At 41.1% G+C, this 25,420-nt stretch overlaps 2 protein-coding genes across 2 annotated transcripts in view; both read left to right on the top strand.

Annotated features, from left to right (window-relative positions):
• Positions 1-15,622, top strand: part of notch1b (notch receptor 1b) — a 37,264-nt gene extending 21,642 nt beyond the window's left edge. Inside the window, exons 14-34 of the mRNA XM_079346367.1 lie at positions 325-470; positions 612-725; positions 1,468-1,587; positions 1,782-1,934; positions 2,064-2,292; positions 2,754-2,955; positions 3,435-3,588; positions 3,733-3,917; positions 4,389-4,521; positions 5,437-5,694; positions 5,923-6,035; positions 6,137-6,711; positions 7,116-7,550; positions 7,659-7,807; positions 9,157-9,370; positions 9,702-9,792; positions 10,030-10,195; positions 11,708-12,006; positions 12,319-12,466; positions 12,628-12,725; positions 12,815-15,622. Of these exons, the coding sequence (XP_079202493.1) occupies positions 325-470; positions 612-725; positions 1,468-1,587; positions 1,782-1,934; positions 2,064-2,292; positions 2,754-2,955; positions 3,435-3,588; positions 3,733-3,917; positions 4,389-4,521; positions 5,437-5,694; positions 5,923-6,035; positions 6,137-6,711; positions 7,116-7,550; positions 7,659-7,807; positions 9,157-9,370; positions 9,702-9,792; positions 10,030-10,195; positions 11,708-12,006; positions 12,319-12,466; positions 12,628-12,725; positions 12,815-14,164 (5,332 nt within the window). The 3' untranslated portion in view covers positions 14,165-15,622. The remainder of the gene's footprint in view (positions 1-324; positions 471-611; positions 726-1,467; positions 1,588-1,781; positions 1,935-2,063; positions 2,293-2,753; positions 2,956-3,434; positions 3,589-3,732; positions 3,918-4,388; positions 4,522-5,436; positions 5,695-5,922; positions 6,036-6,136; positions 6,712-7,115; positions 7,551-7,658; positions 7,808-9,156; positions 9,371-9,701; positions 9,793-10,029; positions 10,196-11,707; positions 12,007-12,318; positions 12,467-12,627; positions 12,726-12,814) is intronic.
• A 1,139-nt stretch (positions 15,623-16,761) lies between these two features.
• Positions 16,762-24,986, top strand: ubac1 (UBA domain containing 1). The gene is made up of 10 exons (XM_079365984.1): positions 16,762-17,231; positions 18,427-18,547; positions 18,641-18,714; positions 18,868-18,975; positions 19,130-19,232; positions 19,577-19,685; positions 20,061-20,343; positions 20,641-20,727; positions 21,758-21,896; positions 22,541-24,986. Exons 1-10 carry the CDS (start codon positions 17,094-17,096, stop codon positions 22,654-22,656), a joined length of 1,278 nt encoding a protein of 425 aa, XP_079222110.1. The 5' UTR covers positions 16,762-17,093; the 3' UTR covers positions 22,657-24,986.
• Positions 24,987-25,420: the final 434 nt, after the last annotated feature.

Raw genomic sequence — 25,420 nt, 5'->3', positions numbered from 1 at the left:
GATTTGCAATTGAGCTCAAATGTACGGATGTAACAATCAAAGAGATATCTAAGAGAGATCTTTAAATATCTGATTACAGTTGTTTATTGTAGAAAAGTAAAACCATTTGTTGTTCTTTTTTTTAAGTCATAATCCAAGTAAACAAGGGGAATTACAATGTGCTACCCTTTTTATTTCATTAGGAATAGGCTCAAAGTATTTTAGGCGTTCCAACTAAACACAAATCCTGATGTGCTCTTTAGAACAATGACACTCATCTGTCAGATGGAATGACTCTACAGAGATTTATCACTGACATTTTCCAACATTTTTTCTCTCCGTCAGCTATAAATGCCTTTGTGATTCTGGCTGGAGCGGTAAGAACTGTGACATCAACAACAATGAGTGTGAATCCAACCCCTGCATGAATGGAGGCACCTGCAAGGACATGACCAGCGGATATGTTTGCACCTGCCGCATGGGCTTCACCGGTCAGTGTTTGTCTTGTGGGCCTGAGAGTGTTTAGAACTCAGCTCACTTTGTTTGACCTCCAAACCACACTTCCTCAAACACCTCTTACCTTCGACCTTAAACTGAAGAGTGTGCACAATGTTGTGTGATTTTACCCGCAGGTCCAAACTGCCAGACCAACATCAACGAATGCGCCTCCAACCCCTGCCTCAACCAGGGGACGTGCATCGACGACGTCGCAGGCTACAAGTGCAACTGCATCCTGCCTTACACTGGTATGACAGTATTACTGGAAACATATTAGACATGCTCATGTGTTGGCTTGGTGTTCTGGCATTTTCTAGCTGTGAAAGATTTCGTTCCACAGCTTATGTCCTGTAAGACATTGTCAAAGAGGAAAAATGTGCGGCAGATGAAATAACTGTCGAGTAAAGTTCAACAGCAAGACTTCCGCAGGAGCTGAAAGAAATCAAACCTTTGACTCACTCGGCTCCTCTGAGATACCCGAACATCCCTGATAAGAGAGCTGGAAAATATTTTCTTGTCATCCCAGTTATTATTTGACAAAACAGATATTGATGGAAAGGCTAAGGGCAAAATTTCTTGGATTCTTGGAGTCGTCTTTTTGGAAAATTCACAGGTCTTTGAATAATAAAAGGCTCTTTCTCTGCCGGGGTGGGAACGGGGTTTTTGACACATTTCCTGTTTGCCTGCTTCCTGTCTCACAGAAAAGCAAATAGCTTCACAATGGCCGGAAAGTGGAGCCAGCTTCCCGTACGAGCCGCGTGTTATGGAAACAGATAGGGAAATGTCTCCGCAGGCCTCCCATACTGACAGAGTCTGGCTAAAATCTTCTGATAGCACTGATTGAAAGATGATTCTGTGTCCATTTAGCTTGGGTTATCTCCAAGGTCATAACCCCTTCGTGATGTCACACAGTACAAGTTCATGTTAAAGGGACTTTGTATGTGTAAAGGTGTGCTTTAATGTACATGTTCCTTTGTCTCGGTTTTAAAGGGGAGAACTGTGAGACCTTGATGGCACCGTGCAGCTCCAAACCGTGTAAACATCAAGGAGTGTGTCAGGAGTCAGAGGACTTCCAGAGTTTCTCCTGCGTCTGTCCTGAAGGATGGCAAGGTAAACCTTAATGCCTGTAGGCCTGTGTGTCTTCATTTGTATTGGTGCATATATATGTTGGCATGATCATCGATTTACAAGAAATCATCACAAATACTTTAAGTTTACTCTAGTAAAGGCTGAAGTAAGTGATTTGTGCCACCATTCAAAAGAGGAAATTATAACTCATCATCATCCTCTTCCAACCCTCCAAGGCCAAACGTGCGAGGTGGACATCAAAGAGTGTGTGAAGAATCCCTGTCGCAATGGAGCAGCCTGTCAGAACACTTTGGGCAGTTATCGCTGTGCCTGCAAACCAGGCTACACTGGACGCAACTGTGAAACCAACATCGATGACTGCAGACCCAGTAATATATCCAATCTCTCTCCTTTGACTTCTTTATTTCAAGAGTTGATTTGTGGGACACACTGAGAGATTCACTCTCAGTTTGTCACGTCAGCCTGCCTCTGACATTTTTCCACACTTTCTTGAACAGACCCCTGCAGCAACGGGGGCCTTTGTAAGGACGAGGTGAACGGCTTCCTGTGCACCTGCCTGCCAGGATTTCGGGGCACAAAGTGTGAGGAGGACATTAACGAGTGTGAGAGCAACCCTTGTAAGAACGGAGCCAACTGCACCGACTGTGTCAACAGCTACACCTGCACATGTCCAGCCGGCTTCAGTGGGATTCACTGTGAAAATAACACTCCCGACTGCACTGAGAGGTACGGAAATCTCAGACAAAGTCTTACATAAACATATTCTCGTATCTAGAGCTCATGGTTTCATAATCAAACTTCCCAGCTTTAAATGGATGAGAAAAGAAAGGGTTCGTAGTTACACATGATGGAGAGTAAAAGCTGTAAATCAACAGGTTTACTTTCATCCACTTGTTAGTAGACACATTTTCTTGTCCGCCATTGCCCCCTGTGGGGGAGTAGGGGACTACACAAGCTGACCTCAGCCTCACTGTCTCATAACAAGCAGGTGAAGAAGCCCCTACTTTAAAATCACATGCATCTTTGACGTTGTTAAATATCACTGGTTACCCTAAACATCCTCAGTGCAGATAGAACATGAAAACAAAGCGCTAGGCTTTCCCTTTCCCTCTCTACTGCCTTGAAAGTTGAAGAAAATGTACATTTTGAGGAATTCTTATTTTTGTTTTTTTTTCTTCTTCCCATAGCTCCTGCTTCAATGGAGGCAGCTGTGTGGATGGCATCAACACCTTTACATGTTTGTGCCCGCCGGGCTTCACCGGGAGTTACTGCCAGCATGACATCAACGAGTGCGACTCCAAACCCTGTCTGAACGGTGGAACCTGCCAGGACAGCTATGGCACCTACAAATGCACCTGCCCACATGGGTACACCGGACTCAACTGTCAGGTAAAGAGCACAGAGAGGGGCTGTACGTTTAGTGAGCCTTCTTGTCTTTCAGGTTTAGTTAGAGCTATACCTTTTTATAACAGCTCACCTCTGTCTCATTCAAACAACAATCCAGACCCCATTAATCTGTGTATCTTCACTTGAACATCTCTTTTTATGGTATTCGCTGACAACTCCTCTGATCACTTTATTTCACATAAACACCTCTACCTTTCTGCAAAGTGTATTTACAGTTTAGAAAGGCTGAACTTTTATGTTTTAAATGTATCATGTTTTTTTACTTTTTTTTTTATAATGTAAAAATATACTATATATTTATTCAAAACACATCTAAACACATCTGTTCTGACAGACAATGTTTGGATCAATCAAGTATGTTTTTCTCTCAAGGTTTGTAAGTGGGTTTTAGACAGGAAATCACTGAAAGCGTGTGTTTTTTTTTTTTAACCCTTTGGTTCCCATATTTCTGTCCTCTGCAGAACTTGGTTCGTTGGTGCAACTCTTCCCCCTGTAAAAATGGGGGGAAATGCTGGCAGAAGGAAACCACCTACAGCTGCCAGTGTGAGACTGGCTGGACAGGACTGTATTGTGACGTCCCAAGTGTTTCCTGTGAGGTAGCAGCCAAGCAGAGAGGTAAAAAACTTTTTTTTTTTTGTAGAAGTGTGTGTATGTTTCAGTGTGCTATAAAAAACATTTTTAATCTATTGAAAGTGATGTGTCAATGAAACTGTGTGCAAGCTGAACATAACAAGACGCTGTATTGTTCTCTCTGTGCAGGAGTCGATGTTGCCCATCTGTGCCGTAACTCTGGTCAGTGTCTGGATGCAGGAAACGTTCATTACTGTCACTGCCAGATTGGATATACTGGAAGTTACTGTGAGGAGCAGGTTGACGAATGCACTCCAAACCCCTGCCAGAATGGAGCCACCTGTACAGACTTCTTAGGTGGATACTCCTGCAAGGTAACAGAACTGAAGAAAGCCGTTCATTTGATGAAAGCCCAATCCTGGGTACTCTCATGTTGAATCATTTAGTTGCATATGAAGTCTTAAATGCATCCCATCTTGAATTTACATCATCTTAATTCAGATTTGAAAACAATCTCTAGTGTCTTTTTTGTATGATGCATTTGTTATAATGCTTTGGCATACAACAGACAGTCTTTTAGATGATTCAATACCAAACAGGCCGAATGAAGAGGCCTGTTTATAAATAGAAAACAAATAGCTTGGTTGTGTTAATCTCCCCTGGAATAAATGATGTACTGGCCTTGGCAAGTTGGAGGCCAGAAAACAGCCAGGTAAACAAAAAGTATTTTGTTTCATGTCAGACATTGATTAAACCCTCCCCTCTCCTCCTCCCTCTGCTTTCCTTTTCTTCCTCTTCCTCTCCGTCTTCTTCTTCTTCTCTTTGGTTCCTCTTCTCTCTCTTAGTGCATGCCAGGATACGTAGGGACCAACTGTTCTGACGAGATCAATGAATGCTTCTCCCAGCCGTGCCAGAACGGGGGCACCTGCATTGACCTGATCAATACCTACAAATGCTCCTGTCCCAGGGGAACCCAAGGTCAGGAGACCCCACACACACTCCTCCACACCAATCCACCTCTCCGTCCTCTCCTCCGAGTCTCCACGCTTCATTAATTAGGGCTTAAGAGCAGCCGGGGCTTGTCTGAAAACTCCTCCTACCGTCCTGCCTCCATCCCTTCCTCTGCTTATTGATTTTTCTCTCACACATGAAGGGAGAGTGTTTAGGTCAGCTCAAACTCGCGGATATTTAGATGTGTCCTGAAAGAAGCCAACATGTTTTTTTTTTTTTTTTTTTACAACAAAGTAGAGAAACGACAACGTTCAAATATTTTATGACTCTTTTTGTAGATCTTGGTTAGTACTGTTTAACCTTTACTATCGATGCAAAACTTGAAAAGTTAAATGGAAGAAAATATCAATACACATGCACACTTATGTTTAGTGATTTCACATTTTTCTCAGAATATATAATTTAAACATTGAGTAAATCGAAATTGACAAAATGTCACCTAATATACGTCAGCGGTTGTTTTTTATTCTTTTTTTCTTTTTTTTCTTTTCTTTACATGTCACGTTAACAGACAGATAGAAATGAGCCTCTCAGACTTTATCTTAATCCTTCTAGTAAGAAAAGAATAATAATTTAAAATGCAATCAATTAAAGTTGTTTTGTTTTGTTTTGTCAAATATTGACGTGTTTTTTGATTAGCTTATAATTGATATCTTACCATAATATAGGGACTAAAACAATTGTTGAAAAGTCCTCTGATTTATTTCACTGAAGTCCTTTGGGGCGGTTAGGGCAAGTCATCCTGGGATATGTGAGAATAACTGTCTGAGTTGATAGCTGGCATATTGTGAGGAAAGGACACAGAGATTTTCCTTTACTATAATAAACCCTGCAGATTAAATTCATTTACTTATATTCACTTGCCTTCTGCAATTCCCTCAGGTGTGCACTGTGAGATCAACATGGACGACTGCACCCCGTTCACCGACCCCGTCACCAATGAGCCAAAGTGCTTCAACAAAGGGAAGTGTGTGGATCGAGTGGGCGGCTACCACTGCATCTGCCCGGCAGGATACGTGGGGGAGCGCTGCGAAGGAGACGTCAACGAATGTCTGTCCAACCCGTGTGACCCCCAGGGCACGCACAGCTGCATCCAGCTCACCAACAACTACCGCTGCGAGTGTCGCACCGGCTATACAGGTAAACAGTCCTGGGGATTAGAGTTGTTAAGATTCCCTTTGTCATAAATAAAAAAAAAGTTATCTTTAAAGTTCATCTTTTTTAAGGTTTTATCCTTTTCACACAATTTGTAAAAAGTGAAGAAGAAACAGGATTGACCATAAGAAGTCCACCCTTAAATCATGGTGGAGAGTGTGAGGTTATTTTCACAGTATAATTCATTGTTTTTGGTGTCTGACTTATTTGCAGGTCAGCGCTGTGACACAGTGTTTGATGGGTGTAAGGGGAAACCATGTCGCAATGGAGGGACCTGTGCTGTCGCCAGTAACACCCCCCATGGCTTCATCTGCAAATGTCCTCCTGTGAGTACAAACTAATTACTAAACACACACACACACAGCTTTAATTTTTATCTACTGTATTTGGTAGAATAAATGTTTTTTTTTTGCTTCTCCTCTTCAAGGGTTTTACTGGCTCCACATGTGAATATGACGCCCAGGCTTGCGGCAGCTTCCTCTGCCGCAACGGAGGTACCTGCATCTCTGGCCACAAGAACCCTAAATGTCTGTGTGTCGCGTCTTTCACTGGGCCCGAGTGCCAGTACCCCACCGACAGCCCGTGTAACTCCAACCCCTGCTACAACGGAGGTACGTGTGAATACACCTCCGAGGCGCCGTTCTACAACTGCGTCTGCCCGAAAAACTTCAACGGCCTTCGATGCCACATTCTGGACCCTGATTTCCGGGGAGGTTTCGGCCACGACATCCTGCCGCCACCAACAGAGGTTGAGGTGGCCTGTGACATCCCGCAGTGCGAGGAAGCAAAGCACAACCAGGTCTGCGACGTGCTCTGTAACAACCACGCGTGCGGCTGGGACAACGGCGACTGCTCGCTCAACTTCAACGCCCCGTGGAAGAATTGTTCGGACTCGCTGCAGTGCTGGAGGTACTTCAACGATGGGAAGTGCGATTCACAGTGCGACAACGCTGGATGTCTCTACGATGGCTTTGATTGCCAGAATCTGGAAGGACAGTGCAAGTATGTGAAGCTTCTGTCTTTATACTTAAATGTAGATAATAGTTTTAAAGAAGATTTCTGTAAAAAGATTTTTAGAATCATAATTCAGATCAAACTTATTTCTAATTAGTCAGAAAAATGCAGAATTATATTGTTATATATATTACACTAATGTTTATATTAGTGATTTTCTTTCCTCCAAAATAATTTGATATAAATTGCACGCCTTTTCCTAACCCGTAATTTACATAATGTGAAAATCATGATATTTATAACACATCAAATCTAAAATCATTGACATTGATTCTTTATTATGAGATTAGTGTTTTCACAACTTAACCTTTATTTGCTCTCTGAAACTTCAGTTCATATAACAGTTGTGTATTAGTCACGACTGCACCACTAACTGGATCTTATTTCTTTAGTCCTCTGTACGATCAGTACTGCAAGGATCACTACGCTGATGGCCACTGCGACCAGGGCTGCAACAACGCTGAGTGTGGGTGGGACGGCCTGGACTGTGCCAATAACGTGCCCGACAAGCTCGCCCTGGGCCAGTTGGTGGTGGTGGTCCACATCGGCCCCGAGCAGCTCCTCAACAACTCTTTCGGCTTCCTGCGAGAGCTTAGCCGCGTCCTCCGTACCAACGTGGTCTTCAGGAGAGACGCTGAGGGCGAGATGATGGTGTACCCATACTACGGGAACGAACACGAGCTGAAGAAGTACGTCGCAAAGCGCTCGGTTGATACGTGGTCAGAAGTACCCGGGAAGGTGCTGAACGTAGCGAAGAGGAGCCTGTTTAGAGTAACCGACAGGAGCAGGAGGACGAGGAGGGAGCTGGATCATCTGCAGATCAAAGGGTACACAAGAAGATAATACAAATTACTCTTTCGACTGTAGTGCTTTATTTTTCTTTCTTTTCTAGCATAATCCATACTCAACATGTCTGCTTTCTCCTCTCTCTACAGTTCAGTCGTACACTTGGAGGTGGATAACCGTCAGTGCCTCCAGCAGTCCACTGAGTGTTTCCAGAGCACCACCAATGCTGCAGCTTTCCTCGGGGCTTTGGCCAGCAGTGGGAAGCTGGACGTTCCCTACACCATTGAAGCTGTTTTTAGTGAGTAGTCTATATTAATCACATGCTGAAACTCTAAAGTGTTGTGTTTTTTTGTTAAGGTATCTTTATGAGTGAGTTATTTTTGAGGGTTTTTAGAAAAGGGACAGAGCATACACGTTAACATCAGTGTAAAGACGCAGGGTGTGAACACGCCTGAGTTAGCATCAAAGCTTAGTTACGTACATGATTCCAAGGCAGATAGACACAACAGAAATTTACAATACTACACAATATACACAATACAAAAGACATATTGCAGCATCAAGGCATGTATGTATGTATATCAAATCTCATTCCCTTATGTGGAAGGCTATTTTAATTTTACCTTGTCTGTACTGTGTGATCACATGTATACTTTTACACAAGTGGATACGACACGTGCTCTTCCGCACACATTCAAAGCTTCGGCCGCGCCCTCTGCTCAGGTCCCATCCCTGGTACTCTTTGATTGTGTATTTGTTATTCAGGGGTGAACAAATGCAATAGTGAATCTCATGGCCTAAACAATCAATCCTTCCTTCAGTGTGTAAATCCACTGGCTTGGGGCTCCAAAATGGTTAATTGTTGCAAATCAACTCATCCTACCCCCTGCTCACACAATACAACACCCTATTTCTGTCTCTCTGTCCTCACACTCATGTACACATATACGTCCACAGATAACACACATGCACGCACACACACTTCATCCCACTGAGTGAGCGGCTGCTGCAACCTTCACCTCGCTGAATGTAATACCAGGACTTAATGCATCTCTGAGGGTTTAGGTTGGGGGAGTTTATCATTTCAAAATCGTTAGTGGAAAAAAAAAGAGAAGGGGAAAAATTGATCGGGAGTGTGCTAGAAGTTGGGAGTCTTTGTTATCTTGAAAATCCTAATAAATCCTTCGTCTTTACAGCTTAAAGCGCGTGCAGTAATTTGAAGTTCATTAATCCCCCTCCTTTTTTCTCTTAAAGAAGGAATGGTAAAGTTGTCTCTTGGTACCCTGGGTTGAAAAGGGAGAGAGGAGGAGGTGGTTTTCTTTTTTTTTTTTTTTTACCACTTTTTCTTTTTTATCAAGACCAATCCTTTTTCCTCCTTTTCTGATGAAAAGTGGTTAGCAATTCTGATTATGACAGAATAGATAGTACAAGCTAGCTTTACAAACGGTGAAGATCGTCAGTCAGTCAGTTCCTGGCGCTTGCTGCTGGTTGCGGTGTCTTTTTAGAGTGGGAACGCTGGGGCGAAGACGAAGGGGACGAGCTCTGCTCAAACACTCAGGCTGATCCTGGATGTCTCGGTCTGTCCTCTGTTGGACCATATCAGTTCCTCGGCGCCTGTCTTGACCATGCTTTCTATTCTTCAACCAGGCGGAGTGGACCCGCAGCCTCCACAGGACCTCTACCCTATCTACTTGGTTCTGGGTGGTGTAGGAATACTGGCCTTCCTCGGAGTCGGGATGGTGGCTGCGCGAAAGCGTCGTCACGAGCACGGGCGCCTCTGGCTCCCTGAGGGCTTCAAGACCTCAGAGACCAGCAAGAAGAAGAGACGTGAGCCTGTCGGCGAGGATTCGGTGGGATTAAAGTAAGTTTGTGTTTATTCACGGGGTAGCGTTTGGTGACATCGAGTAGCTGTTAGCGAGTAGGTCAGGTAAAGGGCTAGTTCTGCATGACAAATGGGTGTAACTGGTGATCAGTCAGATTTAGGAAAAGGTGGTTTTCCTTGGATCATTAATGATAATGATACAGTGGGTTAAGGTGTGCATTAATTGACTTGTTGGGGCAGAGGGGTGGGGTATGGATTCAATCAATGCTTTTGTTTTTCGGCATTGCTGCACCATTAATGGTGAGTGGCTCGGATGAGATGGAAGCAGCAGAGTACAAAGATTTTTACTGAATTTTCTGCATCATCACAGGCCACTAAAAAACAACTCAGACATTTCACTCATGGATGACGCCCATAATGATTGGGAAGAAGATGAACCTTCAGATGTGAAACGTTTCAAGGTAAGGAAACAGAAATAACAGACATTATTTCATTTATTTGTTTTTGCCTTTTTAACAACTTTGGACACCAATGTGTAGAATTCAAAGATTTTCTTTCACATTCCCATTTCTTTTTTTTGACTGCTTTTTCCAATTATTTTACAAGTCATTTTAATGTAAGTTTATTTCTTATTTTTTTGTTGAATTTAATCAATTTAACAATTTTTTTTGTCTTTTGGTTTGCCATCCGTGTTTTAGCAATTTGACGAGCAGGCTATCCTGGAGGTAGATGACCAGACAGACCACCGTCAGTGGACGCAGCAGCACTTGGATGCTGCCGACCTGCGCATCCCCTCCATTGCTCCCACACCCCCTCAGGGCGAGATCGAGAACGACTGCATGGATGTCAATGTCCGCGGACCAGGTAGGCTACAGAGCTCTTACTTACTGATCAGTAATTCTCAGGGAACATGGGGGGACTTACGTGAGTAAAAAAGTTGTGAAATTGGGATACAATTTTGATTAATTTTGGGTTAAACTGAATTAATTTGCTGTCAATATAAAAAACAACAACTCATTATTTGACAGGGAAAAAAAACAGTTTTTTTTTAATAAATTTGTTAAGATTGCTCTAATTTAAAAATAATAATCTTTTCTTTTGTAGAAAGTGTTAACAAGCCTACTCAAGATGATGAAAGCTTTATTGCTGAAAATAGACTCACTCACACAAATTTGAGCTCTATGAATCTGACTTCTTCAGAATCAGCATTATTGGCCATGTATGTTTAACACACAAGGAATTTAACTTCGGTAGACTCTCAAATGTAGACTTTAAATATGAACATTTAACTAAAAGTATAATGGTTAATTGAAGACTAATATGTACAAGAATATATTTTTGATGTACAGAAAAGTTCTTCTCCGTTCTTCAGAACTCTACATTTTTCAAATGAAAAAAAGAAAAGAAAAGAAATATAAAACAGATCTAATTATCAGATCAAGGAACATTTACAGTTGTGTGCGTCTGTGTGTGTGTGTGTGTGTGTGTGTGTGTGCATGCATACCTGTGTTGGTGTGTTTTTGTGCAGTTTAAGAGTGAGTGTATGCATTTTTATAGATTAATGCCTTTTGCAAGATCATTTTTAATTTCTTTTATTGTGTGTGTGCATTTGTGTGTGTGTGTGCGTGTGTGCATGTGTGTGTGTAAAATCACGGATGTAGGAGTTGCTAAAGCCTCATGTCCTCAGGGTAAAAGATCTTCTTCAAAGCAGCCGGCTGGAAGCCAGGCGCCTGGGGGCAAACACTGATTCCTGATCAGATTAATCATTTGACCAGTAATGGGCCTCTGTTTCTTTTTTACTGTTCCGTATGTTTAAAACCAATCGAGGCATCAAATGCAAAAACCCAATTTTGTAGTTAGTGCCAAATTCCCTGAGGAAAAGATATGAGAAATCAAAGCAACAGGGTTTACAACTTGAGAGCACACTTTTTTCCCCATTGTGGATCGATGAACTTGAATCGACCAAATCTGTAAGATCTGGGGCTTGCTTTCCTTTTGAAGAGGAGAAAAACCCATTCAAGTCGACTGACTGAGCTTCGTCTCACAGTCAATCTCACAGTCAGATATTAATGCTTCGTTTTTGCAGCAACCTAGCTTTAGCGAGCCAGGCCTCTATCCCCCCTAGCTACGTTTTCCTTCTGAAGCTTTTCCTGTGCCGGCGCTTGAACAGAATCTGTTATTGAAGGGAGATGATTCAACACAAGTAAAAGTCTCCAAGTCCACATTCCATTTGTTAGTTTGTCACAATTTTGATCTGAATGTTGCTTTGAAGTGTAGGGGCCCGTCTTTCTGTAGCAGCTCCTGAGTCTGTGCTTTGCTAACCATGCTGTCTGTTCCCTTCTTTCATATCTTCCTCCCTACTACTTTTGTGTCCAGATGGATTCACGCCACTCATGATCGCATCCTGCAGTGGTGGAGGTTTAGAGACCGGCAACAGCGAGGAAGAGGAGGATGCCTCTGCAAACGTAATCAACGACTTCATCTATCAGGGTGCTAACCTTCACAATCAGACCGACCGCACAGGTGAAACCGCCCTTCACCTGGCTGCACGCTACGCTCGCTCAGATGCTGCCAAACGCCTACTGGAGGCCAGCGCTGATGCTAACATTCAGGACAACATGGGCAGGACACCTTTGCATGCTGCAGTGGCTGCTGACGCCCAGGGGGTGTTCCAGGTGGGTGATCACATACACATTGTTTTCTTATTACTCCCTTGGAAAAAAAACAAAAAACTTGCCATTGTCTGTCATAACTCTTTTAGTAATTTTTGAGATTAGTGCTATTTTTACGTATGTCATAGAAAAAGTATAACAGAAAAACAAACTAAACTTTTGAAGACCATTGCTTAGAATTACTCAAAGAGTATTTTGTACATTGTCATTACGTTATTATTTACTTATGAAGTATGATCCTCTGAAAATCATGATTACGTTAATGTTATAAAGTTAAAAAAGTCTAATGGAGTAACACATTATGTGTCCTTTTAGATCCTAATAAGAAACCGTGCCACAGACTTGGATGCCCGCATGCATGATGGCACTACACCTCTGATCTTGGCTGCCAGGCTGGCTGTGGAGGGCATGGTAGAGGAGCTGATTAACTGTCACGCTGACGTCAATGCAATCGATGATTTTGGTAAATTAAAAAAAAAAAAATATATATATATATATATATATATATATATATATATATTATATAATTGCATATGTATGAGCATATTGCTAAATCTGTGCAATTCTGTTAAATGTATTAAACGTCAAAGTTTGAATCTAATAACCCTGTTGTGGTCTCCTCAGGTAAATCTCCTCTTCACTGGGCTGCAGCTGTTAATAATGTGGAGGCTGCTATTGTGCTTCTTAAGAACAGTGCCAATAAGGACATGCAGAACAACAAGGTAAACGACCTTGTAAATCTGTAAAATAATACATCTTTACTCTGACTACTAGCTTGACTAAGATCTCGTCTCCTGTCTATCTCTTTTAGGAGGAAACCCCTCTTTTCTTGGCTGCCCGGGAAGGAAGCTATGAGACTGCAAAGGTGTTACTGGACCACTTTGCTAACAGAGAAATCACCGACCACATGGACCGACTACCCAGAGACATCGCACAGGAAAGAATGCATCATGACATTGTGCGGCTGATGGATGAGTACAACTTGGTGCGGAGTCCTCACATGCATGGGGGATCCCTCAACACCACATTATCCCCTCCTCTTTGTTCCCCTAATGGCTACCTGGGCAGCATGAAGCAGCCACAGCCTCAAGGTCAAGGTCAAGGCAAAAAGGCCCGTAAGCCCAGCGCCAAGGGGATTGGCTGCAAGGAGGGCAAAGACATGAAGGTGAAGAAGAAGAATTCCCAGGATGGGAAGTCTGGGAACCTCCTCGACAGCTCAGCTGTTCTTTCCCCAGTTGACTCGTTAGAGTCCCCACATGGATACGTCTCTGATGCTGCCTCCCCACCTATGATGACCTCACCCTTCCAGCAGGTGTCGCCGTCTGTCGCCCTGAACCACCTGCAGGGGATGTCTGATCCCCACCTTGGTGTGAACCACATGGTGATGCCAAGCAAGCAGGAGTTGGCCCGGATGCAGTTTGACCCACTGCCTCCTCGTCTCACCCATCTGCCTGTTTCCGGCCAGGGCCCCATAAACAGCCAGTGTGATTGGTTGTCCAGGATGCATGGCAACATGAGTCAGCAGGGCCAGTTCAACCCCATGAGAGGAGCTCCTGGAGGTCAGGGAGGTCTGCACCAGGGAGGACAACACCCCATGATGACCTCTCTCCATAACAGTCATCCCTCCACCAGCATGTCTCAGATGATGAACTACCAGGGGATCCAGAGCAGCAGACTGGCTCCACAGACGCACATCATGCAGCAGCAACAGGCACAACAGATGCAACAAATCCAGAACCTGCAGCAGCTCCAACAGCAGCAGAGCATCCAGCTGCAACACCAGAACTCAAACAACACCAGCAGCCAGAACTTCATCAGCGGGGAGCTCAGTTCTCCAGAGCTCCAGCAGGGCAGCAGCAACTCCAGCATGCCCATTCACACCATCCTGCCACAGGAAACCCAGATCATGAGCCAATCAATGCCCAGCACCCAGTTCCTCACCCCTCCCTCCCAGCACAGCTACTCGGGCCCTATGGACAACACCCCAAACCACCAGGTCCAAGTGCCCGACCACCCCTTTCTGACCCCCTCCCCCGGTTCACCGGACCAGTGGTCAAGTTCATCTCCTCATTCCAACATGTCTGACTGGTCAGAGGGCATCTCAAGTCCACCGACGAGCATGCAGTCACAAATCGGACACATACCTGAACAGTTTAAATAGAATAAAAAAACTTTGTATCTCTACGCCCAGATGAGCTGCTGTATTTTTTTCTTTTATATAAAAGGCACTCTTTGTGAAAAGATAGAAAAAGGGCAACGCTGTAAACATGACTTTTATACGCTTTTATACTAACAGCTACACCTGTGTTTCATCCATTCTTTTTATTTATTAATGCCTTATTTATATGCATTGCCTGCTTACAGAAATTCCGGGGATCCATGGTGCTGGGTCATATGCAGGACAGAGAAAGTCCTTGGGGAGACTGTTCTTTTTCTTTTAGTATTTCTTTTCTGCAGTGAAGCATCAGCATACACACTGGGTATTTATTTTTCTTAAGGACTTTTAGTATTTGCCTTTTTGCTTTTGGTTTCTCAATCTTTGTTTATATTTTGTTATTTTTTTGTATAATCTTGTTTATAAAGACTTGTGATTATAAGGCATTTCTTTTTATAGTTTCAGTGTTCAGTGTTATTCCAATTTGTTGTAAGTGTGGACGTTTCCCGGTGTTTCAGTAAATCATTTTTTTTTTTTACAGTACACATAAGCACATGCAGGAGCTGTTTTTGAAATGTCGCCTTCTTAAATATGCGATCCATTCACTAAAATTGTGTATATTTCTTTAATCAGTGGAACAATGATGTAGTGTGCCTCAAGATTTGATTGTCTTCATACATAAAGATGTGGGGGAGATGTTGTACAGTATTTGGCCATCTTGGAGTTTGGCAGTTATGGCAGGCTTGAGTGATCTGTTAGTCCTGTGTCCTTGGAGAACTGGCCTGTCGGCCAAAATGTATGCTCGTGTTCAGAGGGAAAAGGAAAACTACATTTCCCATCTCCCTCCTATTAGTTTGAGCCTATGGCTGTGTTCTTTCTTTTGTAAATATGTTGTGCATTTCCCTTGTAAGCGAGATTTTGTTTAAGAAATCTGATGTCTTAAGCATGCAATTTAAACGGTTTGCGCCAGTCAACATCTTCGAAAATGTCAAACAGAACAGAATATATATTTTGTATTTTGAGCTCCCTATTGCATAAATAAATCTGAATTATATACACATAGATACAAAATGTTGTGACATTTTTCTCATAAACAGGGAAATAAAATAAATATCGAGGTTTTATAAATTTGTATTTATTTAGTGTTCTTTATCAGATAAATATCCACTGAAGCAACCATTTGTGCATGTTATGAAATGTTTTGTTAAACTTTGTACAAATAGAAAAAGGAGTTGGCTAAGTTCTCAGTTGTGTCCATGTGATGCTTTGTGACACTCCCTGGTATAGTTTGCTTATTGAAATTTTTTCAGAAAAATTTAGGTTGTAGTGAAATTGTGAAAGCTGCAATATGCTCCTTCCCTCTTATAAAGTTATAATTTGCAAGTAATGTATTTCCCTTTTTCATTCTTAATCCGTAAAAATGTTTCTTGTTATAATAAAGAGCACTTGTGTGTCTTGAACCTATGAGAACTGTCTGTCTTTGCTTTTAAATTTCTTGACAAGATATTCAAATCACAATGCCTGACACTTTGAGTGAAGGAATTGGTCAGCGACATTTGAACAGATTAAGTTCAGTAACCACATTATATGAAGTGCAACCCAAATCACTAAAACTAATCAAGAAAATGAAGACTAGTTGTAAAGACAACCGTTTCACATTTGCAGAGGACATTATAATCATTTGTATAAAATAAATTACTGAGTCTGTCTCCCTCCAGTGGTAGAAAGTTGGAACTATATATATTAAAATTTAACTCGGCTGTGAAAAGGTCGTGTGCACTGAGTCTGGAACATTATTGTATGTCATGAAAACGAGCAAAGCAATATAGCAATCCATGCACGACTGATTACCTTTTCTGGACTAGTCTGCTTAGAGTATGCACAAAAGAGTGTTTAAACGTAAAATACTACCAAGTTTGGTTGGTATAATGTGGTTAATAAAGTAATATGAAACATTTCCCAACATTGATTTTGTGCAAAATTTCATCGAAACCGAAATAGTTGAAATACAACAACCTTAGATAATTAAGCATTGTAAATATTTTAACCATATTAAACAAATTGCCTGAGATATCAGTTTTTAATTAAAGCACGACACGTCTCTTCTTTTGATTTAAAAAAAAAATCCTTATTGCATTTATTTATTTTAAGCTCAGTTCTTAGGGGTTTTGTATTGCTTTTACTAAACACGCAGTTAAAGACGTGTTTAAGAAACTTTTAATGAAATAACAGGTAAACGGAAAACATGGACTGCTGTGCTTCATAGTATATACATGGCATAAACCCAAACAATAAAACAAGCAAGTATGAATCTTCTTAGCTCCCTAGGCAGCTGCAGTTTTTATATTTTTCCCTGTCCACATAGACTGTAAAAAATAATAATATAAGAAGAAATTCAGCAGATGCTGACATGGTGCAGTTTCTCCCATAGTTTGATGCATTGGGGCTTTAAGGAGATTCTGTACCTATACATTTTCGTAATAAAAATATAAAAAAAGAAAAGAAAAGAGTTTATTTATTTAGAAGGGAGGAAAATGGCATTCAAAGTGGGAACTCTTTAAAACCGAAAGGATGCCGGTAATTTAACAGAACTACGACTCCCATAATGCAACGTTCCCAGCACCGTTGAAGTTCAAAGTTCATGCGTTACAGTAAAAATAGGGTAGTCTTTGGCTGACTGTCTTGTACTCGTTGGGAATAATAAAGAGCTCGGTGGTCACAGAACTTAACAAATACGACCATACCGACAACCGGCGGGGTAAACCGAGAATGGCCCTGAGCTAATCGGCGCACACTGTTGCCTTCTTGTCGGTGGATTTATACAACCACGGCTAGCTGGGTGCTAACGTTAGCACGCTAGCTTGCCAAGAGAGCATAGCAACTGCTGCTACCCGACGTCTCTGGACTAGTACTGTTTACTCTAAAGACTGCAGCTATGTTCGTCCAGGAGGAGAAGATTTTTGCCGGGAAAGTGTTAAAAATACACATTTGTACCATGGACGGCACGGAGTGGCTGGAGGAGGTCACGGAAGACACCACTGTTGATAAACTGAAGGAGAAGTGCTTGAAACATGTAGGTGTTTGGGTTGTTTGTGTCTCCCTTTGGGGAGCTTTTTTTGTCGTGTCACTCCTCTGCCCTGGGTGTTTGCAGTCTAACATGCCCTCTATGTAAAGTGTCAGTGACTTTGTATTTATAGTAACTGGGTAGACTCTGCTATTTATAATTTAGCAGGTTTGCTGCCCCTCTCCAGTCAGTTAACAGTACGACTCTGCCCCTTTCCTGTGAGCAAGCTGCTTTAAGTTACTGACACTCTATAATTACACAGCTCATCTTACTTCTCCTTCTATGGCCAGTATAGGGTAATGTTGTAGTCAAGCTATACCTGTAATGAATGACATTACCTGTCAAAATCAAATCAAACTGCATTTTTACATACAGAAATGTAACACTAGTGCTTTACATTAAATACATCTACCAGCAAAAGAATGACCCCCACCTCACAATCCATAAACAGGGTAAGAAAGAAGTGGATAAAACAGGTACTGAAGGACTGAGGAGACGCTATTGTGAATTCTTTGTCAGGAAACACAAGAGGTTAGTTTAAAATGATAACATTAAAGATGGAAAATAAATAAGAAGAATACAACACCAATAAATGATACCCAACTTTTTCTTGTTCCTTTAGACTCCTAAGTGGAGCATAGGGCAGCAACCGCACAAACCTGTTATAGAGTTCCTCCGATGCAACCAAAATTGGAAACTTTTTTGTTTTTAAACATCAAAATGTGCAATCTAACTCCCCACAAACTTTATGTATTGCACAATTATGTTGTTAACATATTTGTGGAGTACCTGTTATTCTCTGTTCAATGCATTCTCCATTAATAACATGGAAAGAGAATGCGGTGAAAAGTATCGCTGCATCGAACATTTTGACAACCAAAAAAGATTCACGGCAGTGAAACAACTGAAGAGATATTTGATGTTTAGCATCAATAATTAATTGAACATGAACATTGCAGTAAATACAGTGTTGAAAATTAATTTGCATTCTGTTAGTTGCAGCAATAATTCACCAACATTAAATCAACAGAAAAGCGATTCTTTAGGCACACATTTTAGACTTAATAAACTATGAATTTTAGTTTTGATATTTTCTAAACTTATTGAAAGTTGTTGTTGGATACAAATTTAATGAAAACAGCATTTCCACTATTACCTGTTTTTTTTTTCTTCTGATAGTCTTTGTATTATGCTTTGTTTACAGTGTGTGCATGGAAGTCTTGAAGACCCCAAAACACTCACCCACCATAAACTAATACATGCTGCTACAGAGAGAGTCCTCACTGACACCAAAACAGTCGCAGAAGAAAACCTCAAAGATAAAGGTAATAAAGGCCTCATTCAATGAACGTTTTATGAAGAAAATGATCACCCTTCTTTGGTCTCCTGAAACAGATGTTGTTTCCCGTATGTTGTAGAAGTGTTGCTGCTCATAAAGAAAAGACCACCGCCAACCCCTCCGAAGATGGCAGAAGTTAGTGCAGATGAGAAGGTGTGAGAAACCAGCTGTGTTACCTGTTGAATGATTAACAAAAGCATTTCTTTGTCATTGCTTGGCAAAAAATCTGCACAACCCCCGTCAGACTGTTTTAATGGTCTCACTTTGTTTTTGTTTTTTTTGTTTGTTTTGTTTTTTGTTCTGCAGAAGAAACAAGACAACAAGGCTCCCGACAAAGATGCAATTTTGAAAGCCACTGCCAGCCTGTCCACACGCCACACAGACCGGACTGTTGCCCAACATAACATCAGAGATGTAAGGCTCTGTGGGGAAGCTCACAGAATGTTTATAGAGCTAATTTACAATATGAAGCTTTATATACAGTATGTATAAAACTCTACCAGTTTAGCCTCAAGATGCAATGTATAAAGGATGTTACTGACTTTTCTGAACTTTTCTGTCGTTCCAGTTTCAGACGGAGCTTAGAAAAATTCTGGTTTCTCTCATTGAAGTGGCCCAGAAGCTTCTTGCCTTGAACCCTGATGCCGTAGAACTCTTCAAAAAGGCGAATGGTAAAGCTCCCAATGTCCTGACATGACTTCTCCAGATGAGAATATCAGTCACATTTGGTTTGACATTTACCTGACACAGTAGAAATAACTGTCTGCCACCGAAGCAGGACAACACTTTCTTGTGCTTTGAAGTATGAAACTGACAAATGTGTGAGACATGTTTCATGTTTTCATTTACTGTTTTGGTCTTAACACAATCGAGATCGATGCATTTTATACAACAATCCCTGTCAGATTTCAACATGTATTGTTGCTTGCAAAGCACATCTTGGTGATTATTGTATTGGACATTTAGCACATATTTCTCAACCCTTTGAGCTTTTTTGTGTCACTTTCTCTTGTAGCGATGTTAGATGAAGATGAAGAGGATCGGGTGGATGAAACGGCCCTTCAGCAGCTCACTGAGATGGGTTTCCCTGAGAGCAGAGCCATCAAAGCTCTTAGATTAAACCAGTAAGTGTGCGACAGTTAAAAAAAAAATAAATCACTTACAACTGAAGATGAGTAAAAAACTATTTGGAAAACCTCTTCAGTATTTATTTGTCTGAAGAGTGACTCGCTGCAGGGAGAAAGGCAAAAGCTCTTTACGCTGTTTACAAGGTTAACGTTTGGATGTTGTAGATTGAAGTGTTGCGCTGCTTAAATAAATGTCCTGCATACAGGAGGACATTTCTTGTGTTGCACCTCTGATCATTTTGCCCGGGATGTGCACACCCAAGTTTTCTCTTTTTGAAGAGTGACTCATTCGATGAATCACCTTGATGGTACTTGCTCGTCGCTTTCAGAAAACCTTGTTTCCTCATCTCCTCCTTCTCCTCCGTCCTGCAGCATGTCGGTGACACAGGCGATGGAGTGGCTTATCGAGCATGTAGACGACCCTTCTGTAGACACTCCCATACCGGGCCAGGATTCTTCTGGTACAGCAGGAGCGGCAGCAGCTGTCACCCCAGGTCCCTCAGCCTTAGGCTCCGCCTCAGGCTTATCCTCTGCTCCCAGCCTCCGCCGCAGCCTCTCCAGCCAGTCGAGCACTGAAGAAAGCAGCAGGCAGGACGAACTCACAGAGATCTTCAAGAGGATCCGCAGGAAACGGGAGTTCAGACCAGACTCAAGAGTGTGTGACTTTAACCTTTCACCCCCCCCCCCCCCCTTTTCTAGAGAGAAAGGATCCCCCCTGTATTTCCAGTAATAGAAAACTGATAACTAAACATTGCTATGTAGGTGATTAGTCTTGCATACCGTCATTGAAGCGAAGGCAGTGCGTTTCTAACCACTTCTTATGAGGTGCACAAATCATTTTTTCCTCTCAGACGCTCACAAGGCTCCACTCAAGTCGGACAGTTTGTGTTGTTAGAGTTGAACCGTGTGGCGCTTTAAACTAAACTCACGCTGTCTTTCTGTGATCCTGAAGGCTGTCATCGCATTGATGGAGATGGGGTTCGATGAGAAGGAGGTGATCGACGCTCTGAGGGTGAATAACAACCAACAAGATGCAGCGGTAGGTGTACATATCCGCAATAGCAGCGTTTGCAAACAGTATCCCAAACAACAGTTCTTAGAGGAAAATCTTTGGTTTGATTCTTTGTTATTATAAGTAGGGCTCTCAAAAAATACATTTTTAATTGGAATTAATCACAGAATTTATGTCCTTAATTTTAATTACCGGTAATCACATTTTTAATTGTGTGTTTGAAATTCAATTATTTCACATTTAAAGTTTCTGTTTTTGTTTGTTTTTACTTTCTTAAGAAGAGAGTACTTCAATTGCTTTTTCATACAGTGCTGCTCTTTATTTTGAAATAAATGAAGGACACGAGTAGGTCAAAGGTCACAGCTCTAACTTAACTGAGGATATAGGTAACTAGATAAAGATCAAAAACTAGATATAAACTGCTTAAAGGAACGTGGAGAAAGTGAACCATCGATGTCATAGTGGATAATACTTTTGACTTGTCAACTGAGCTGACTGAGAGTCTGAACAGGAAATCAGACAAAGATGCAGCAGTGGCCTTCTTGTGAATCACTGTGACTATAGGGAGACACTGCAGAGGATTATTCCCTGTGTGCCCAAAGGGACAAAAAAAAGCAAGCTGTTAGTTTTAACACAAAGGATACATTCATTTCCATCTGTGATTAAATGTGATGAGCTAGTTAATGCTGACAGCCCTAATTATGAATTATAAGTTTACAACCAAGAACATAATCCATGTCATGCCCACCACTGCAAGACCACGATTCAAAGCAGAAAAATACCTGGCACATTAATTATAAGGAATATGTCTTTTTTATTTCATTTGATATACTTTATTAATCCCCGAGGAGGAAATTCTGGTTCCCACTCTGTTATTTTAGAGACATGCTTCTAACACACACACAGGCCTGAATCCCCCCCCCAAATATAAGAGTAGTAATTCAAATGAATTGGACAGTCTGATCTGCCTTACCAAAAACAATGAAATAAATAGAAATTGCTCTTCAAAATGTAAAAGTTGATTTTTGTTTCCACATTGTGTTTTCTCATCCTGCAGTGTGAGTGGCTGCTGGGAGACAGGAAACCTTCTCCTGAAGATATGGACAAAGGCATAGACACCAACAGCCCACTGTTCCAGGCCATTCTGGAGAATCCAGTGGTGCAGTTGGGTTTAACCAATCCTAAGACTCTACTAGGTACTGCACACATTCTTTTAAGACTTCTGTTTCTTTTTTTTGTTGACACCAAAGAGTATAATCACATCTATCAAACATTGCTGCCTTTTCACTGTGCTCTGGTATATCTGCACACTGGCCTTGCAGAAAAAAAATCAAGAATAAAGAAGAAGAAGCTGATCTTAGAGGTCAGGACTGTAACTAGACTATAAGCCAGTCTTGTAAATAGTGACAAGGAGACGGGCACATGTGAAAAGAATGGACTGTAAATATTAAAGATGTTCAGTTCTTATATTTTCCACCCATTTTTAAATGGTTCCGTAGAAAATATACAAAATACAACGCAAACACACGGTCAAGATTACCAACGTTTTCAGATATACAATTTAAAACCTTTTTATAGTAGTTTAGGTCTTTGATTTATGCTTAAACCATTTAATTATTATAGAATTGTGCGTTGGCTTTGTTTTCATTGAATAAGACCCTCTGCTTTAATTTATTGGTCCCTTATTTATTAGTGATGTCTCACCAGCTGAGAATGCTAATTGACAACATTCTCAGCGGGTTCAAACCCGGACCAACAAGGCCAATAAGATTGGTTTGCTCTAGGAATGTCTTTCTGCTTTTCTAAAACTATATGTCTGTGTCTTGTGATTTTTGTGCAGCGTTTGAAGACATGCTGGAGAATCCTCTGAACAGCACCCAGTGGATGAACGACCCGGAGACCGGCCCTGTAATGCTCCAAATATCCAGAATCTTCCAGACCCTCAATCGCACATAGAGCCTCCTGGTGACCTCCCCTGAGTGACTGTGGCAGCTTGTGTGTGTGTGTGTGTGTGTGTGTGTGTATGTGTGACCGTGACCATATAGGGAAGTATGAAGGTGTGTTTGGATGTGTGAGTGACTGAGTGTGGCAGAGACACAAGTATTGTTTTTGCCTTGTAAAGACAAAGCAGGAGGGGTCAAAGTATGAATTTAAATATTCTACATATAACTATTTATATCAGTACGGTAAAAAAAACAACAACTTATACAAACAAATGTTAACATAAGCATTATTATTATTACAATAATAATAAAAACAAGATTTACTATGTTGTTTTTACATTTTAATGAGAACGATTTATAGTCATGACAGACATGATTTATTTTATATAATTTCTCCATGTGCAAAAATGACATCCGACATCAGTTTAATGTTTACACTTAAAAGGAAACTGTTTTTGTATGTTTTGCAATATTTAAATATCAATTACAATTCTGTGTCTGTCTCTTTAAATTGTTACTTTTCATCAGTGGTGAATGTCTGGTTGTCCTCTGGCACTCCCATGTTCCTTTGTCCAAATACCTGCTCGAAGCTGAGAGGCTGCTGGCCACAGTTGTGTGTTTGTGAAGCTAATCAAAAAAAAAAAAGAAAAAAAAAGCTTTCAGACACATTACCTCTGTCTCCATTCACACCTGTGAGGTCACTGTAAGTCAACCGCCTCTCTGTGAAAAGAGAACATTTGTCCTTAAAAATTCTTCAAGAATATTTGACTTTCTTGCCTTCTTAGACGAAAGCTGTACACTAAACTGTTTGTGTCTTAGTCATGTTTTTACAATGAAATTATATATTAGGACTGTGTGTTTCTTGTCGATGTGCTCTTGAATGTCATATATTCATGTTGCTCTCAATTAGCACTTGTTCACCTCTATGAATATCACTTACTGCAGCACGGCAGAAGTTAAAAGGACGGGGGGGGGTGTCTCAAAAGGCTGTTGTGGGATGTTAAATGAAGCTGAGCCTGACCAACAGCCTTTATAACCTTTAATCTAAATGATGAAGATTCATGCTGCAAAGGTTCAAACATCTTCATATGAGTGTAGACATTTTAGAATTCTCACCCTAATACACAACCTATGTTGGTCTTTTGGTTTACCTTTTTATGTTGAGAGCAATGGACATGTATGCTGTCAAACCAAATCAAAATGTCACTATATAACCTGCCTTGTTATTAGATGTACCCATTGAAAAATACCCTCATTTTCTGTGCAATAGCAAGGACTTCTGTTCACCTGTAGAGAAATATATTTGATTTGAGTGTTAAGAGATGTGTGTTTAGCAACGGGGTAGTGTGTTACACAATATAAGCATTTGCATTGAGTACTTAAAATCTTCAGCGACAAGGAGGTGAGCTGAGCCTCTCCTGGTTGTACTGTGAGTTTGAAAACAATATGGAGGGTGGTGTGTTTTGCCAAGCTTTTGAGTGTTTTTATTCAATATTTAAAATGTGGTATTGATGTGACTTTCTGCTCAGGGAGGCTGAGATTGTTTTTCTAAAACCTGTCGTTATGGCAAACCTCTGCTCACCCCAGTCTAGTTTGGATTTGGAAAATGGCTTTAACTCAATCTGTGTAAAACTTTGCTCATGAATAAGAACACCAACAAGACATGGTTTTGTAATTGCAATATTTGAAAATATTTAAATGTTTTTAGAAAGAGGTGTCTGTTTGAACAATGTATTATTACATTATTTATATCAAAGCCAAACTAGTAACTTGTTCTTATTTATAATATTTCTAGCAAACCTCAAAGCTAATCTACAAATGTGAAAAAGAAAAGTATCACATCTTGTTTTTACAAACCATTATACAAATGTGCTAATGGACTGGTAGGTCACAATGTGAGTTAAAGTATGACGGAGGACTTCTACACGTCTCTGGAATCCTCTCTGCACACTTTCTGTACTGCAATGGACCTTCATCATATCCGCGGTGACTGGCTCTCTCACCACCTCCACACTTTGCATTGTCATGATTTAAACAAGAAAACTGTCCCGTCATATCTTGAAGCAAACAATGGGAGATGGAAGTGGCAAAAAAAAAAAAAAGTCCACAGACAACTTTGAAAAATGGTCAACAGGAACAGAAAAGAACAAAATGAACTTTATGACTTCAGGATGCTGAAGCACTGTTGGGAGTCACAGGTTTATGTTTTCACTCATGTTTCATGCCGAACAGTCCCAGATTTACAACCTATGCAATATTCTTTCACAGTCTTTTCATCCAAACAGCCTCACGGCAACTGGCATCTAAATCACTATTGCATTAAAGTTATTTTTTGTGGCTGTATTTGGATTCTGGTTTCTTTTAGTGAATGACAGGTACATAGATTCCACATTTGGCAAGTTGGAGACGCCATCTCTGCCCCTCTAAAATGTTCACGAGTATCTTGATTTCCTTGTCTCTTCTTTAAGCTCACTGATTTTACCTATCAGTTTTCCTTTTCACTGCTTCAGCTCTTTCAGAGATTTTCTATGAACATTCACTCAATTTCAACCCAGAGGCTATAGCTGTGAAAGATTGCTCCTTCTGCAGAGCCTTTGCAAGGACTTCATTTTCTATTTCGCGAGCCTTCTTCTCCTTTGCTTTCTTCTGTTTGAGATTTAGCACTTTTTCCCCCCAAGTTTTTCCAAGAATGACTCTTTGCTTTATCGGATCATCTTCGAGATCAGCATATTTCTCTCATATCTCTCGGCCTGTGATCTCTCAGATCTCGGATTCGT

Source organism: Symphodus melops, assembly GCF_947650265.1.
Source record: "Symphodus melops genome assembly, chromosome: 1".
Taxonomy (NCBI): domain Eukaryota; kingdom Metazoa; phylum Chordata; class Actinopteri; order Labriformes; family Labridae; genus Symphodus; species Symphodus melops.
The sequence above is the reverse complement of the archived record's forward strand: the minus strand, read 5'-3'. Positions and strand labels throughout refer to the sequence as shown.

What these genes read in the sequence shown, in the direction of transcription:
- ubac1 (XM_079365984.1), top strand. Translation starts at nt 17,094, where the DNA reads ATGTTCGTCCAGGAGGAGAAGATTTTTGCCGGGAAAGTGTTAAAAATA. An exon ending in AAGTTAGTGCAGATGAGAAG is followed by an intron (nt 18,715 to 18,867) that starts GTGTGAGAAACC and finishes TTTGTTCTGCAG; the next exon opens with AAGAAACAAGACAACAAGGC. An exon ending in CAATCCTAAGACTCTACTAG is followed by an intron (nt 21,897 to 22,540) that starts GTACTGCACACA and finishes ATTTTTGTGCAG; the next exon opens with CGTTTGAAGACATGCTGGAG.